Source organism: Manis javanica, chromosome 2 (assembly GCF_040802235.1).
Source record: "Manis javanica isolate MJ-LG chromosome 2, MJ_LKY, whole genome shotgun sequence".
Lineage (NCBI taxonomy): Eukaryota > Metazoa > Chordata > Mammalia > Pholidota > Manidae > Manis > Manis javanica.
Window position 1 is genome coordinate 65,473,364 of NC_133157.1, and position 18,679 is coordinate 65,492,042.

At 42.1% G+C, this 18,679-nt stretch overlaps 1 protein-coding gene across 1 annotated transcript in view; it reads right to left on the reverse strand.

Moving 5' to 3' along the window:
• DMRT1 (doublesex and mab-3 related transcription factor 1) overlaps positions 1 to 13,421 on the reverse strand; it is a 92,404-nt gene extending 78,983 nt beyond the window's left edge. The window contains exons 1-2 of the mRNA XM_017674328.3: positions 12,941 to 13,421; positions 9,371 to 9,554 (exon numbers count right to left, since the gene is read on the reverse strand). Coding sequence (XP_017529817.2) covers positions 9,371 to 9,554; positions 12,941 to 13,288 — 532 coding nt within the window. The 5' untranslated portion in view covers positions 13,289 to 13,421. The remainder of the gene's footprint in view (positions 1 to 9,370; positions 9,555 to 12,940) is intronic.
• Positions 13,422 to 18,679: the final 5,258 nt, after the last annotated feature.

Sequence of the window (18,679 nt, forward strand, 5' to 3'; positions counted from 1 at the left end):
TGAAAAATCTGTATTTATTTAGTGGTATACTAGTTTATCAATCATCTTCCCCAAAGGATATATAAGATCCGTGAAAGACATATGTTTTATGCACTGCTGTATATCCCATGTCTGGAAGGGGTCCGAACCAATGCAGTCACACAATGACTATTTGTTGAATGAATGAAAAGTGAAATCCAAAAACAGAAGGAAGAAAAGGAAGAAGGGAGGGAGGGCATCTTGCTCAGATAGCAGACTCACCAGCAAAGACTGATTCAGTTTGGTTCAGCAAATATTTATTGGTATTCGATGAGTGCAACCTGCTTCCCTGAATTAATGCACATGCTGTATTTTAGATAAACTCCAAAACCTCAGGACCAGAGTTAAGGGGTGGTGCAAAAACAGTGAGTAACTTTCTAAGTGTTGAAATTAATACTGGGAGTCATGTATATTAGTATACAGTGGGTTGAACTAACACTGGACAGCTGCAGCAGTATCTAATAATTCTAACGGCCAATAAACGTCAGAAAATCTGCTATTACTATAATACTGAATTGGTATTTCCTTTGACAACAAACCAGTTATTTACAGTCTGCTTTAAGAGTTTCTTACACATTTTTTCTGAAAAGCATGTTGAGTGATATTGTACAGTAAGACCACATTAGTGATGGCGAAGTCGGCCAACAGACATAAGAAAACAGGGGTAAACTGGGTTTGAAAAGGAATTTGGTTCAGTGATAGGGGTCAGTTATCTATGTGAATTTTCTTAGGGGAATCAAAAAGGTGGTCATACTGAATTTTTTGCTAAGTTGAAAAGACAGACAACTTCAGGCTGAGACAGAATTGCTGACCTGCACTTACACAGTTATTTGTGACCATGGGAAATGGAACCCTGACAAGCCTAGAACCAGTGAGAGCAGGTAGAGGCACAGGGGGGCAACAGGCAGCCCTTCCCAACCTCCTGGGCACAGCAAAGAGCACTCCTAGGCTTGGAGGCCAGACCACCTGGCAGAGGTACAGAATTTATGGTATCCTGTTTAAGGTGTTAAGATGACATTCCCCTGGGCCCTCTTTCCTACAAACCTCGGTCCTTTGAGAAATTTCAGAGTCCTCTTTACACCAGAGGCACAGATTAGACCAGCATATAAAACAAAAAAAGCCAGCAATAAAGCAGAGACTTAGGAACTTGGAGAAGAAGAGAGAGAAGGGAGAGGAGGCTGACAGAGATAAAAGGAATCATCTCATTTCATGTGGGTCTACAAGGTGATTTCAAAGGCCAAGAAGCTTTGAAGAAAGCAGGGCTGGCATAAGAGGCTGTCCTTAGTCAAAAGTTAGTTAAAGAGGAGGAGAAAATGGGGAAGTATCATTTAATGGGTACAGGCTTTCAGTTCAGAAAGAGGATAAAAGTTCTAGTGGATGGTGGTGTAGGCTGCACAACAAGGTAAATGTAGTTAGTGCCACTGAATTGTATAGTTAAAAATGGTTAAAATGGTCAATTCTATGTTATGTGTATTTTGGCACAATCACACAACACCTAGTATTCCCATCTAGACAAGTTCTCCAGTGCTACAACCAGCTGATGGCAGGAAATTCTTTGTCTATGAACTACCCTCATCCCATTGCTAATGTGAGGACAGCCGTCCATTTTCACATACTCTTAGGATCTCTCTTTTCTTTTGCTCTCCACAAATGATGGTGGTCTTCCATTTTTAGAAAACCAAGAATAAAAATTATTCTTGCCAAGTTTCTAGGGTAACAGAATTCCCTCTCCTCCATTCTGAAAAATGCTTGTCACCCAGGATCTAAAAAGTTGCTTTAAGCCTTCAGAAACAAACCAATACTTCCTCTGGCTAGTAATACAACAAAGAAAGCCCCTTGTCAGCTCTTCTATGGTGTTCTTCCTTCAACACTGTTCCTTTCACTACCAATTATATGTGATAATGAGGTTAAAGAGGAAAAATTTCCTAAGACTGAATATTAACATATTTCTAGTGATAATAAAATGAAAACTTTGAGAATCTTCCATAATCTAAATGTCTGGTCATCAAAAAGATTCTCACTGGGTTTTATATTTGCAGTTTGCGCCAGGATGAAGGTATCATAACCTTTCAATTTAAAAGAACTTAAGTTTGAATTTTCTGGAACCCTCATACACTGCTTGTGGAGATGTAAAATAGTACAGCCTCACTGGGAAACATTCTGGCAGTTTCTCAAAAGGTTAAAAAATGTAGTGTTACCTGTGATACAACAAGCAACTCCACTCTTCAGAATGAAACCTATATTCATATAAAACTGGTACAAAATGTTACAGAAGCATTACTCATAATAGCCAAAAATATAAGCACTAAATATCCATCATCTGATGAATAAAAAATATGACATCCATGTAATAGAATATTACTTAGTAAAAGCACAAAAAAGCATTAATACATGCTACCAAGGGATAAATCTTGCTAACATAAGGCTAAGTGAAAGAAGACACAAAAGGTCATGTACCTCATGATTCCATTTATATGAAATACCAGAGTTATATGAAGTGTCCAGAATAAGAAAATTTATAGAGACAGAAAATATATTAGTGATCACATAGTACTGGCATCAGCAGTAGATAATGGGTACAGAATTTCTTTCTAGAAGATGAAAAGTTCCATAATTAGATTCTGGTGATGGCCTCACAACTCTGTGAACTCACTAAAAAATAATAATAATAATGAACTGTACACTTTAAATAAATGAATTTGATAGTATATGAATTGTGCCTTAAGCTGTTAAATTACTTCAGAATTTTTAGTCATTTAAAATGTTCAGATACATTAAAAAATTCTGACAACACAAAAACGCACATTGGACATCAATGATTTTACTCTCTGATATCTGCAGGTGGGTATGTGTTCACTAATCAAGTGTTCTGAAACACAACTTCAAATTTAACCATCATTATTCATCCATTCAGCAAAGGTTTACTGACCATCCCTTCAAAGCCATGTACTGTGCTATGCACATGAACAGAATGATTAAAATGCAATCCCTGCCCTTAAGATTACATTTTCACCACAGAGATATAAATGTAAAGTAATCAAATGTTTTTATGTCTTTTAAATATGCGGCTACAAAACTAATTTGTGACTTCAAACTCTGTATTTACCTCTTTTTGGCTCTAGATGTTTTCTGCAATCTCTTTCTAGCTAAAGGGAGACAGACCAATCAGCTTCTTCCTGTGTACACTGTTGTTGTAAAAGCTTTATGGAAATACTGTCTGCAGAGGAGCTCATCAGGCCAATTCATTACCATATTTGACATGTAAGCAAAGACTGACCTTGAAATAAATAGGCATGATTGAGAACTACTTAAAACAACAGGCTATCTAAATGATCAGTACCATTCTTCTGAAGTGTGTTCTCTCATTCAAACCTCCAACTGTTGCTTCAGGTTAAGGAGTTTTGTTTTGTTAAGACATCCTGGAAATTTCTGACACTGAAATAAAATTTTATCTGAATGCCTTTTTAGACCACTATCTACATTTTCTATTCTACCTGAAATTGAGAGCTCTGTCTAAAATTAAAGGGAGCTCATCTCACCTAAGCGGCCAGAATCCTTTAAAAATAAACTCTCCAACCAGTTTGGGTAGAATGTTTTGGTTGTTCATTTGGTTCTTTCTGTAGAATACTGGAAAACTGGAAAGATAACAACTGAAATGCTATTTTAAATTTAAATACCCACAGAGGATTTTTAGGGCAGTGAAAGTACTCTGAGTGATACTGTAATAGTAAATACATATCATCATAAATTTACCCAAGCCCATAGGATGTACAACACCCCAAGTAAACCCTAGTGCAAACTACAGGCTTTGGTGATGGCGACACGTCGGTAAAGGTTCATCAGCTGGAAAAGAAGTACCACTCGGGTGGGGGATGTTGATAACGCTGGAGGCTATGCATGGATGTGGGGCCAGGGAAAGATGTGGGAAGTCTCTTACCTTCCTCTAGATTTTGCTGTGATCTCTAACTACCCTAAAGCATAAAGTTTTTTTTTTTAATTTAAAGAACTCAGTATCTTTCATCAGCCACATTTCTTACAGTGGAAACTGCAATGGGGTCTTAACTCCATTTTCAAACCACCGTATTTCATGTTAGCAAAGCACTGAAGCACTTAGAAAACACACAATGTGTTCCCCTATGAGCACTCTCTTCCCTCCCTCCTCTCTCTCTCTTTCTCTCCCCCCCAACCCCGTGTGCGCGCGCGCGCACACGTGCAAGCGCACATGCTTAAACAGAATTATTGCTAGAGAAGAGAAGGGCGGGGCGGTCTCACCATTATCACACACAGACCTGCATGGCCCTTCCATCAGGGGAAAGGTGAGTGAAAGTGGCCAGAGGAAGCTGAGCTGCCAGGATGGCTGAGACGGTAGGAGGTGGTGTGATGTGGGGGAGTGTGCACGTGAATGCGTGTGAAAGTCCAGGGCACTCCAGAAGGGAGGGCCCCATGGGAGATAACATTCAGGTCCGTACTTACAAAGGACACATATGCAGAACCAAATTATCTACAATGCAACCCTTCATCTGACAGTTCTGCCCTGAAAGGAGAGGCCAAGAATTATGCAGACCTTAGCAAAAGCACTGGATAAAAAAAGAGTTCTACTGGGTTGCACATGAAGTTGAACATTAAAGGAAACAAAGAAGAGCCCAGATTTCAAAGAGCAAAAACACAAATTTTTTTTTCTTAAAGTTAGTTGCTAATTTCTGATAAAAGGCAATATATATTTTATGATAAAATTTAAGTAAATCCCTAGCGATAATGCTGAAGTTGCTACGAATTCATTGTCATTCTTAACCAAAAATGCTCACCTTTCTCTTTCTGGGTGCCCCAAAAATGGCTGAGAAGAAATTATTTGATTATAAAATTTGATCCTGCTAGTATCAGAAAGAGTAAAGAACAGGGCATTTCTTCAAAAGGCTATTTCTTCCATAGTAATACCACAATCATAGAAGAAAATAACAAAAACCTTTCATGCCCACTGACGAAGTATTGGTCAGTGTTTTTTGGTCAGTCTTAACCAACCTCTGACTAAGGATTGTAGAGGCTCTCATCTAAGGTTTTATCCTATTCAGGGGGTCAGTTCTCCAATAAATGAAATGGCTTAATAAACCCAGTTTCCTTCACAGTGTCCTCAAAATTCAGCCAATAATCTCAGCAATAATTCTGGGACATTTCTAACTCGCACTTCTGGCACATTCAAGAGCCATGGAGACAGCCAAGAAACTTCAAGGACATAAAAATCTACTGAACTTCACTAGACTTCTGCCCTGTAGACATTAAATATTAGTTATTAGGAAGAAAAAGTCAGCCACTTGTCCCCACATGAGCCAGGCTGGTAGGTTTTGCCATTCCTCAGTAGCACCCACCCCTCATCTCTCCATAAATCATTTCAAATCCTAGTCTTCCACATCTATAGAATGGAATACCAGGCCATTACAAAATTCCGAGAGGTTTTAAATGAAAGAGAAAAAAAAACTAATTACACACAAGTGGGAACAATACATTCCCATTATGTTAAATATAAAAATTATATGCACATATACATTAAAAAGGTAAACAGACACATAAGCGTGTACATACAGAGAGTAACCCTAAAATGACAAACAGAAGAGACCTCCAGGTTTGGACTGGAAAACAATGACCTTTCAATGAATATGCTTTTTTACTCCATAAATGTTTACCATTTATTTGTTAAGTTAGATGTCATTTCAAATAAATCCTAATCTCTGGAAATTTAGGCTATATATTTGTTAGCAGCGAGCCACGTACAAAGTCAGTCCCATGTGCGCCATTAAACTTGAGGGACACTCTTCAGTCTCTGTCTGGTTCTCTCTCTCCCCCTCACTCCCTTCCTCCCCTTTCTCTGGTTCCTCCTCTTTCTTTCTTCCTCTCTATATTTATTTATGTTTTTAATCATATTTTAATTCTACTAGCGTTTGTTTGTCTCTTGTTCACACCCCAGCCCAGGGCAGAAGTTATCAAGCCCAAGTCAAGAGCTTTGACAGAACTCCTGTGAGTGAGACGACACATCCGAGTCCCTGCCCCAGAGCTGAGCTGGCTAGCGGAGAGCCCACTTTCCTTTGGCAGGTAGACCTCCACAACAATACCTCCTCACCTCCACCTGAGCACAACACGCTGCTGGCTTCCACATCCCCCTGAGTGTGGTTCAAGACTCCCAAATGACTCCAGGGTCTATCAGCTCCAGAGGCAAAGAAGGAGATCTGATCACATTCTCCTTGACCCTGAACCTTCCATCCTGCTCTCCCATTGCTTTTATTTGTATCTTTTCCTATAGCACTCTGAAAGACCCTGTGAGAACCTGTCATTCTGAACTCTACCTAGCCTGAAATCCTTCTTAAATCTCCCTTACCTTGGGGTACACATACAAACTCTGACTTAACTTCTGCTAAGCTGGAATCCCGGACAGCAGGCTAGACCCAGTTCACCTGTGGTGTCCTACAAAATGCCCTTAATTGACATTTAACCAGTGGCTGCAGCCTTCTGTGTCATAGAGAATGGCAGGAACTTTTCCCCTAACACTGTTCCTATTTGCCCATTAGCCCTAAATCCCTTCTGAAGATTTGGCGCATATAGCCAAGACACATGGCCTCTAATCACAGCTGTCCATTTTCCAAGGAAACATGGCAACTGTTTTCACAGCCTCTCTTCTAAAGGCAGGTGAAATAGAAAATCCATGGACTTTGGGACTGGACAGGCCTGGACTGAGTCCCAACTCAACTCAGCTTTCTTCTGAAGCAGTTCCCATATCATTGGTTTCCATACCTATAAATGGGAATAATAATTCCCACCTCCTAAGATGTTTGTGAACATCAAATGAGTTTTTTTCTTTACTCCTTTGTTGAATGTGCTTTTGTAGTCCTGACACACCCCCATTCCCATCCTCACCCAGTACTATTTGGTAATTAACTTTAGGCTTTAGATTGACTGTAATATTTCTGATAGACCTACTCCTTCCTTCCTTTGAAAAGGAGTTTGGAAATTGCTTTAAATATATATATATTTTTTATATGTATATATATATACACATATAAAATGAGCAATGAAGTCAAAAACATATAACAGTACTGCTTCCTTTGTCAACTACAGACTCTCTAGCCCCAGTCACATTCACAGGTCACAGACACAGACACGCCCACTTGCCACTTAGAGATGCTGGATCCACCTCCCACCTGCTTTCTTTGGTGCCTGCTTACCTTCTCTTTCTTTATAAATCATCAAGACTCACAGAATCTTCAAAACCCTCAAAGCCCTCCTCCCTCATTTATCACAAGAGGGAACAAAAGGCCCAGAGAGCTCAAGTGACTTGTTCAAAGTTGCACAGCTAGTTAATGGCAGGCAGCTAAGCAACTTTAGCCCAGTGGTTAAGTACAACAAACTAAGGAACTAGTGAAAAGCTTACTTAAAAGAGGTACTTCACTGCAAGGCTATGTTTTGTGGAGCCTTAGCAGACCCTGAAGACATGCTGTGAATCTCAGCATATTTATTTAATATGTAATACATGTATTTTTTTGCCAACAGGATTTCACAGATCTGTGTTTGGTGGATTTGTTAGAGCTTCTGCATCCAAGAGCAGCACCCTCAAATGGGACTCGGTGAGAAATGGAAAGGCACGTTCTCTAATGCGGTAGGGCTTGGCTGTATGTGCCTAGTGAGCACTTGGTATGAGGCTAATGCAGCGGACCCACTGAGTTTTTAAAATTCTTTTGTAGCAAAGTATACACAGAATTTACCATCTTAACCATTTTTAAGTGCACAGTTTAGTGGTATTAAATATTCCTAACGATGAACAACCATTACCATCAACCATGTCCAGAGGTCTTTTCATCCTGTAAAACAAACTTCATGCTCATTAAATAACAACATCTCATGCCCCATCACCTGGCCCCAGACAACCACCATTACAACCTCCTGTCTCCATGATTTTGACTACTCTAAGTGTATAAGTGGAATTACAGATAAGTCTTTTGTGACTGACTTTTTTCACTTAGCAAAATGTCCTCAAAGCTCATCCATGTTCTGGCATGTGTCAGAATTTCCTTCCTTTTTAAGGCTGAATAATATTCCATTATACACACACACACATATGTGTCCATGTGTGTGTGTGTATGTATGCACATTTTGCTTATCCATTCTTATGTTGTTGGACACCTGGGTTGCTTCCACGTTTTACCTGTTATAAGTAATGCTGCTATGAACATGGGTGTACAAATCTTTGAGACACTGCTTAATTCTTCAGGTGATACACCCAGAAGTGGGACTGCTGGATCATATGGTAATTCTATTTATAAATTCTGAGAAACCACTATACTGCTTTCCATAGCAGCTGTACGATTTTCCATTCCCCTCAACAGTTCACACCAAGTTTTAATTCCTCCACATCCTTGCCAATATTGCTATTTTCTGTTTGTTCAATGTAGCTCTCCTAATGGGTGGGCAGTGGTATTTCACTGAAGTTTTCATTTACATTTCCCTAACGATTGGTGATGTCTAGCATTTTTCATGGGTTCATTGGCCATTTGCCTATCCTCTTAGAAGAATGTTTTAATTTTTCTAGTAATTAAGCTAAATTTAAATAGCCACAGGTGGCTAGGGGCTCACATATTGGACAGTGCAGCTTCTAATCCATCATGAATCTTGAGGTCATTTGGAGACCTGATGGAGTCAGCACAGTGAGCACTGGATGCAGGGGGACCACGACAGATATTTTTTTAGCTCTGTAGAGTTAGCCAGTCGCTTAAACATCCTACACTTCGGTTTTCACATGTGTCAGTAGGATTAACACCTCCTTCTGAGAATAAAACGAATAAGTATACACCCATGGGAGAGAGTTTAAGCCAATGGGACGTGCCTTACCTCACACTTCCCAGTGCCCACTGACACTGACAACTGGGATTTACCCTTTTCAAACACTTCCGGAAAACGGACTGCAGTCCTTGCCAGAGAAATGGACTTCCAGTTTCAGGACACAAGGATCTATAAGCACCCACTGAAAGGACCCCAAATGGAGGGGCAGACTGAGATGAAATCTGGAATCTCACTCCTCTGACATTCTGTGATTCTGACTCTGTCCAGATTGAGCCTGGCTAATAACCAACAGGAAAGGGAAGTTGTTGAACTTCCAATTCTAGAATTTATGGCCAATTGACTCTGTGAGGCAGCCAAACACAGACCGTCAGGGAGAGAATCCTTTATGAGGACCCTGTTCTCTAAACAGGACACATGGATCAGGACAAGGCCTGAGAATCTGCTTTTTGGGGCCACTGGCCCTTCTCCTTCGTCAGGGCCAGCCACCACATGAACCCCTGCTCCCCTTGCCCCCCACCCCCTGGCTAACCTGAAGCTGCTGTGGTGGGAGCGCTGGCGGGTAGGGCCTGTGAGGAGCCGTTGTTCTCAGTCATCAGGCACTGGGTGCTGCTATTGTTCTCTCTCTTGACAAGCAGCTCAGCTGTGCTGGGCAGCAGGATGGGATGGCTGATTCCCAGCTCCTCCTCCTGGGCCTGCTGCCTTCTCAGGGCCACCTGGAAGCACAGGGCAGCTAGTCATTCTCCAGCACTCCAGAAACACTGGTGCATTTGCGTAGCTTTGCCCAAAGCACTGAAGCCCAGCCCTCTCCAGCTCATGATTCCTGAGCTCCAGGAGTTAGTTCTGAGAATCTCTGGTTTCTTTTAAAAGCTCCCCAGGCAACTGTGATGTGCAGCCAACGCTGAGAAATGGGTCAGAGTAAGGGTGTCTGGCTCCCAGTGGGTGCTCACAACACGTGCATTAAACAAATGAATATGGAGAATAGCAAGAAATCCGGCTGGTTCCAGAGGATCCAGAAAAACTCTAAGCACCCAAGCATAGGAGTTGCATAAATAAAGGGTAGAAGTAGTGAGCATTGATACTGATAAGGAAGGAGAATGAGTTCACTCACTCCCTCATTCTACAAATTTGTAAAAAGCCACTGTACCAGGACAGTGACCAGCAAGATACATTGAGATTAGATCAGATCCCAAGATGTCCCCCTGTTTAAAAGGAGCAACAGGGGGCAGGCAAACACCCAACTGTAACTTAAGACAAAAAGCAGTGACCACCACAGGAGAGGTACCCGCCAGCCCTACAGAAGACACTGAGGCCGAGACGGCTCTAAGTGTGACAGTCAGCGGAGCTGGTGTGGTAATAGGGCCTTGAAGAACAGGATGAGGATGACATGGACAGGCAAAGATGAGGGTTCAGAACACCATCCAAGGAGGCATCAAGGTAGACAGGAAAGGCAGGGGCTGCTTAGGAAGACCTGCAGCGCCCTGTTGTCCGGGTGCAGGGAGCACGCAGAGAAGTAATGGGGGAAAGGTGCTGGTATGTGGTGCTGAAGTCCCTGAAGAAGGGAGAGGCTGGAAGTGGACAGACAGGGAGGGGACAGGTGTGACATTCCAGGCAGGAGGGAAAGAGATGGAAGTGGGGATTTAAAAGGACCTGATATACCTAAGAAACTCCTCATGATCCCTCTTCAATTTATCTTCTTTTAAATCACATTGTTAAAGATAGAAAAAAAGAGGTGTAAAGAAAAGTGTTTTTGCTTACTACATGTTACAAAAAAGTCTGTTGAAATGGACTATCAGTGATAGTGAAATGAGAAAGTTAAGTACCTGTACCTCAGAGGGCCAAATATAAGCCAAAAGTTGAAATCAAAATGATAAATCAAAAACACAGCTACAGTTAATTTGTTTTAGGAAAACTATAGTCCAAAGTTAGAAAGCTGATTAATTTGGAAGTAATTTTACCCTAACAAGAGGAATCTTAACCAAATTTAGAAGTTTAGAAACAGAACGTTAAGGATTTGACCAGAAATACTAGTTTTTAAAAAATACCCACAAAATGTCAATGCATACTTATACCCTGATTTACCCAAATCCCATGTATGTACAAAATGCACATGTCATTTATTATATACTGCATAAACAGAAGACACTTTTACAAAGACCTCTCAAGGAGTCTTAAGAAATGTTATTTAAACAGGAAAGGTTATGTTATTTAAATCTTAAGAAAGGTTATTTAAACTGGCAAATTGATGAAAAATGCAATTATTTTAGAGTCACATTTAAGATCAATTTCAAACTATTTTAGAAAAACTACAAAAAGGCCATTACATGGATCTTAAATTATCTCACCTAGCACAGCACAAGCCTTCTGGTGTGAAAAATACTGAAGTATCATATTATAAAAGAAATCCTGAGTTGCTTTTGTTTTTAACACAGCAAACAGCCTTTCTCGAAGTCAGTTCCCCTACTAATAAAGCTTATTCAAAGTTAACAGTCCCACTTGGATAAATGTTTTACTACATTTTAAGGAAAACCTCCCCCCATCCCAAGCAAACTCTCCACACTAAATATTTAAGCCAACAACTCGAAGTTCAGAATATTTTCTGCCTACAAATGCAATTAAATGCCCACCAGTTTCTTTTTTCAGTAAGCTCACTGTGATGCACGTTAATGCTACATCCCTGTATTTTTCTCATACTTTATAGATTAGGCTAAAAATCTATTAAGAAACTAAGGGGAAAAGAACCTCTACTTTCAATTTTCATGACTGTACTCGAAATCTGTGAAGGCAAAAGGTATCTAGCTTAAAACATTTTTTAAAAATGGGCAGTATATCAGAAGTATAATCTTAAAGTATTTGTGCATGTTCAACGCCCTCATCTAAACCACTTTCAATGGACATTTACACATTCCTCATCAAAAGTCGCACTTCGTTAGTAAACATTAATTTGGTATCTTTTCATTTTAAATAACCTGTCTTTAGAGGACGAAAGAACTTTTAGCTGGAAAAAATGTATATTATTGTCTTCCCAAAATTCTTTACGTGTACTAACGACGTTAACTATTTCCGTTAAGATGTTAAATTACTGTCCTGTTTATAACGCTTAAAAAAAATGAACGACAAAAATAATCCCTGCATTTTCTCCGCTGCGCATGTTTTTTTATTTTTTCAATTCCTTAAGTAGGCTTTAAAACATACTCAGAGTAATTTGTACTCGAATAACTTCGGTAGTGAAGCAAAGTTTAAAATGCTAATAAAATTTCCGATGCGCTCAAAATGGCTGAGACGCTCGGCCTGGACCTGCTGGGAACGAAAACGAAAAGTGCGCCAAGGGCACGGCGAGGACCACGCCACGTCGGCTTCCATTAGAAACCTTTCCAGAACGCAAAGCCTCCCGACACGATCCCCGGATGAGCCAGAAGAGACGCCCCCCGGCGGGGTCTCGGTTCAGCGCTCAGGAGCAGTCCGCGCCCGCACCCTCCCTAATTTAAGCGCAACTCTTCGCTCAGGGGCGGAGTCTGGGGCCCTCGGGGAACTCTAACCCCCCAACTCTCCGCTCAGAGAGCGAGATCAGAAATCCTGAGGACCCCCAAAAAGGCAAACCCCGCAACTTTTTGCTGGGGGCGCGGAAGATCCCGGGAACCCCCGAAGGGGCGAACCCCTTAGTTCTCTTAGGAGCGCTGGATCGAAGATTACGGGGACCCTCCCACAACAAAGTGAACTCTGCACTCTTCAGGAGGATGGGTTCAGGGATCCCGGGACTCCAGCGAACCCGTCAAATCTCCACTCTGAAGGCGGGATCTGAGATCCTGCGGACTCCCGAAAGAACGAACCCCACAACTTTGCGGGAGTGAGGATCAAGAATCCCCGAGCCTCCGGAACGAGCAAACCCCGCACCTCCAGGCGCGGCGGGCGGGATGAGCCGAATCAGGCGCTCCGAGAGTGGCGTCGGCGCGTGGCCGTGAGCCCCGGGCGCCCCCCCCCCCGAGCGCCCCGCGGCCGTCCGCAAGCACCGCCGCCCCCCAACCTCCCGAACCCTGGCCCCGCGTGGACTTTATCCAAAAACTTCGGGACTGAACCCCGGTTCCCGCACGCCCGCGCTCACCTGCGCGGCCATCACGCGCTGTCTCTCGGCGATCAGGTTGCACTTCTTACACTGGCAGTCCCGCCACATGCAAAAGCGCTTGTGGCCCTTGAGCGGCGACGCGTAGCCGTGGTTTCTGCATCGCGCGCACTTGGGCAGCCGCGGGGACTTCTTGCTCGTGGCGCCCATGCCCGACGCCCCGGAACCCGAGACGCCGACGCCGCCCTCGGAGCCTGAGCCGCCGGCGCTCCCCAGCAGCATCCCCGCTGTTTTGCCGAAGCCCTCGGCCTTGCTCTGCATCTGTGCCCCGGGAACGTGCGGGGCCTCCGACGGTACCGAGGGCTTCCTAAATGTGTCGTCGTTGGGCATGGTGCCCCAAGAAGCGCAAGGACTCCCGCCTTCTTCTCCGGTGTGGAAATGGCTGCAAAGGAAGCACGCAGCCAACTCCAGGGCGAGGCTCCTGGCGAGGGGGCGCAGGAGTCGTGTGCTCTACAGCCGGCGGTGCAGCTCGAGCGGCGAGGTCGGGTGGCGCACCGCCCTGAGCGGTGGGGGTTGTGCTTTTTTTTGGCGCGCGCGCGCGCGCAGCGCAGAACTTTTGGATACTTTTCAGAACGTTCCCGGGACTGCCTGGGTGGAGGGAAGGCGGCCACGCCCGCCGTCCCCCAACTCCAGCCTAGGCGCTCCTGCTGCACGCAAGCTTGCACCTGCTGCAAACCTGCAGGGCCGCTGCAAACAGGGAGAGGCACACAGTGCCCGGAGGTAGTGTGATACCCTGTACTCCGAGGTGCCGGCAGAGGCTGGGCCGCCAGAGCACGTTACACGAGGAAGATGAAAGAATGTATCCTGCATCATAGTGTTGCATGCTGTTTGAAGGGAATGCGGACCACCCTGTAAGATTCTCTAGCTCCCTTCCCCCCAGGGACAGCATTCTGCAAATTTGCTGGGGCAGACGCTGGCAGAAGCCAGCTGGAAAAATAGCTTGTATCTCACTTAAGAGAATTAAATATAAAGTTGAAGGCCTGAGGAAAGAGAAGTTTCTGCACTTGTATCAGCAAATAAGAGCCGCAGTGTGGGGGGCTCAAATGCACCAAAAATTGGGCTATTCTGTTCTCCAGAAAGAACTGTGCTTGTACCTGTACTGTACTGTCCTGTACCTGTGTTTATTTGCTCGATTTCTACACGCTAGGTACAGATAACTTTCAAATATGTATCCCAGCCCTTGATTTGCACTTCAGGTGCCTATAGCGTCTTTCCTTTCAGGCAGCTTCAACTTGGAGCTGCACACGAGAGAAACTCAGCCTTTAAAAAACCTCTGTTGGGGAAGGACAGGGCATACGTCAAAATTCACTCCACACTTCAGATTTGTGTATTTCAATATATATGTATTATTATATATATATATATACTATATATAAATATAAATATATAGTATATATATAATATAAATATATATTGTACTATATATAAATATATAGTATATATAATTAAATATATAGTATAATTATACTTACAAGAATCCCTCAGTCATCTTACAGCCTTCCCCTCCACACACACTCACACCCAACCATATTGTCTTCTCTCCCTGCACTCACACAGCAAATCCAGCCCTAAGGCCTGCGGATCATTTTTTCCTACACACCCATGCGTCCCTTTAAGGCCAGCCTTTGTCGTATCTCTCTGCAGTAGCTTCTGGCCGGTCTCTGAATTTCTTAGTCTTAGAGTGTATTCCATGAGCACAGCAGCTGGCACCTGCAGTGGCTTGGTATTGTTTTCCATGTGAAAAACAAATCTTAAAGACCTAAGTCTGCATCTTAAAGGCTTCCAATGATCTCCCTTTGCACTTTTCACCCTAATGTGGTTACCTATCTGCAAGGAGGAGCTCCTCTGGGCAAGATATTTACATGCTTCTCTGCTCAGCCACTTCCCTAACCTTGCAATGGCCAATGTCCAGCCAGGGGGCTGCTTTACATTTCTCCCCAACTCCCCTGCCTTTTCCCCAGCGTTAGTACCCAGGTTCCAAATTTTGGGACTCAATGCTGGGGCTGAGGCCTCCAAAGGATGGCAGCTACACTTGTGTCTTCTCATCGAAATGGTCATCCAGTAACCCTCTCTTTTCAGCAGATCCACATTTTCAGCACTGAGCTCTGAAATCTTCTCATCTCCCTTTCCCAATCCTATTTGGAGGCCTCCCTCACTCTTTCCATTGGCCAGGAGTTTCTCCATTAGGGTTTTCTGTCTGAAAATGATTTCCTGAAGAAGCTTCTAGCTTTATACAATATCTCACATCCTACTGATTAAGCCAGTGTAGCTTTGATCCTGACAGAGGCCAGGATGCATTCAGATCATTCAGGCACCTGCTAAATGACAACGACTATTTTGTTCAGGAATATCCCTAGGTCTTCTATTATAGCATGCATGCCAGTTGCTTTTATCTACTGTTTCCCTTTTTCCACATTTACATTTTCATACATTAACTAGAGCTGAGTCATTCCTAAAGCAGTTTTAGAGAATGAAGTGAACTCCAGAAGCAGCAGCTGTCAAACCCCAAATTACAGGGGGTCACCTATTTCTTATAAGCATCCCATTGCTAGAATCTGGGATGGAGGGGATTAATCCTACAGAAAATTTGGGGCTAGGAATCTGTGCGACCAAAGTAGTAAAACATAAAATGTTGCGAAGTTAACAGCCTAATAAAGTTTTTATTCACATACTACAGAGAAGGTACCAGAACAAGATAGTCCAAAAGGGAAGGAGGAAGGACCTAAGGTTGAATGGAGTCATCCCAGGCTATTTTGAGTAGCCTGGTTCTGTCGTCTCCTTACTTCTCTCCCCTCTGTCCAGAAACCAAAGCTCTGAAGGATGATGCAGATTTGTGTTTACTAAAGTAGAAAGGTAGCTAAGACATGCTGGTAAGTGTGTGTTGCGGGAAAGTCAGTTCTAAACTGTGGCAGGGTTAGGCAAAGACTTCTTAGATGTGACACCAAGAGCACAGGAAATAAAAAATTGAGAAATTAACTTCGTCAAAATTAAAAACCTTTGTTTTTCTAAAGATACGATAAAGAAAGTGAAAAGACAAACCAGACTGTGAGAAAATATTTGGAAACCATATATCTGATAAAGGGCTTGTATCTAGAATACACACATTGTGATTCCATAATAAAAAGACAACTCAACTGAAAAATGAGCAAAATTTTGAATACTCATTTCACCAATGGAAATACTCAAATGGCCAAAAAGCACATGGAAAGAAGCTCGCTATCATTGGCCATTAGGGAAATGCAAATCAAAACAACAAGGAGATACCACTTCACACCCACTAGGGTGGCCATCATCAAAAACATAGGCAAGTAACAAGTATGTCCAAGATGTGCAGAAACTAGAATCCTCATATATTGCTGGTGGGAATATAAAATGGCATAGTCGTTTTGAAAAACTACCGTAGGACCCAACCATTCCATTCCTACATACGTACCCCAGAGAAAGGAAACATATGTCTTCACAAAGCTTTGTGCATGAGTATCTGTAGCAGCATTATTCATTTGATATAATCCAAATTTCTATCAACAGTCAAATGAATGAATAAAATGTATGTATATACATTAAGTACTGATGGAGGGATGGGGTTCTGATACATGATACAGCAAGGATGAACCTTAACATTATGCCAAGTAAAAGAAGCCAGATTCAAAATAATACAGACTGTATGTTCCCATTTATATGAAATGTCCAGAATAAGCAAATTAATAGAGAAGACATGAGCAGTTGCCAGGGCCTAGGGGTGGAAATGGAGAGTAAGTGCACATGGGGATAAGGGGACTTTTGGGGTGATGCAATGGTCTAAAACTGGATTGTAGTAATAGCTATAGAAGTTTGTAAGTCACTACATTTATTTGTATGTTTATAACAAGAGAATTTTTTTGGTATATAAATTACACCTCAATGAAGTTCTTTAAAATTTTGAACTAAAAGACAAAAAAAAATACCACCCCAAAACCCCATGATGTCCAGGGTGGTTCCATTTCTAAAATAGGAACTGATGTGTACTTATTATCTGCTTGAGTGGGTTATTTCGTTCTCCGTGGGTTATAGGATTGGGGGTGATAGTCTCCTTACTGGCTGTGTTTCAGAGCAAGCGCTCATCCTTGTGCCCTCCCTTCTGTCCTCTGTGGCCATGTGCTGAGAACTGACATCTGGGTTTGGGTTCAGCTGACCCAGCCTCAGCCCTGTGATCACCTCCAGCTTATCAGTGTTCTTAACCATTAGAATTTGGAACCCAGGATCATTTCACAATAAAGTATTAATATGGTTTGCTTTCCAGTTACCATAGCTCTATGGTACTTATACTTTATTATCACATCTTTAAAAACACTTGCTAGGCACTACTTTCACTATCTTTGTGGCTCCCTTTCATCCTTTGGAAATTGGCTATAACCTGAAAATTGTAAAGATGCAATGACTGATGTAAAAGGGCTTAGATTGGTGCCTGCAAGAAAATAAGCACCATATAAATGTGAACTCTCGTTCTGGAATTCTATAGGAAGAATTTTGCACAGACTGAAGATGAGGGGAATGGATTAGGAGGCAGGTTTTAGTATCTGGGCAGTGTGCTAGTTAGTTCCTCCCCAGTAAATCGTTCCCAACAAGGTCAGTTGTTTGGATTATAGCCTGAAACCTGGAAAAAAGGGACAGAATTTCTGAGTAGCAAACTTCTGTCACAGAGAACATCTCCACACTATCTGAGCATATAAGCCACTCTCAGGCTTTAGAAAGACAAAAGGGCACACTAGTGGGGCACATGTTAAGCCACAAAGCACAGGCCAGAGCTGATGGGACCGAGGAGAAAGCACAGCAAGGAAGCCAGGGTCTGCGTTGCTCAGGAGAGACGCTTTCTGCCTACTGCTGGCCCCCAGGTCATTACTGTTTTGTAAGATTGTACAATGACTATTTTTCTTGAGCAATGCCTCATGAGTTATCAACAAAAGATTAAATCATGTTCAGCTGCCTATCTCTGTTTAGGAGTATAAATCTTTTATGATTTTCCCAATAAAAGTCATTAAAATGGAAAAGTTACAACACAGGGCAAAGCTTAATTTATTTAGAAAAAAATACCACTGAACATGATATGAATTGAATGAAGTGATCCAAAAACCATACTCATAGTTTACATAAATTTAAAAGTGTATTTTAAAAATAACTGTAGATGGCTTTTGAGTATTAATTGCTGTTTTGAATTATCAGCCATTTACTGACCCTTTTCCATTAACCTAAAGAAGAAGAAATGCCTCACCATTGTAAGTTTTTCTTGTGGGATCAACTGTTTCAAATTCCAAGAAGAAATCTGGTTAAAAAACATTTATTTTACCAAGTTTAATTTGATGGGGCAAAAGATAACAATATACCTTTATTGTTTGATATTTGTGAATAGCAAACAAATGTCAAATTGCTATTTTAGATTTTAATTTACAAATGCCCTATTTTAATTGACCATTTAAAAACAAAAAACGATTACTTTTACATTTAATAATCCACCCCAAATTATCATCTATTTAAGTACTTTCTTAAAAATTGATGCTCTGGTACCTTGAGGCTCTTTCAAGAGTTTCCTGTGCCTTCTGCTGTAATAGATTTAAAAGAACAGAAGAAACAGTGAGAACAAATTCTGAAATAAAATTTCATTTACGAGTTTCAAATGAATTGGATATTAAAATATATACCCACAAAGATGCTCAGATACATCACCCATTGGGTTCAATAGCCACT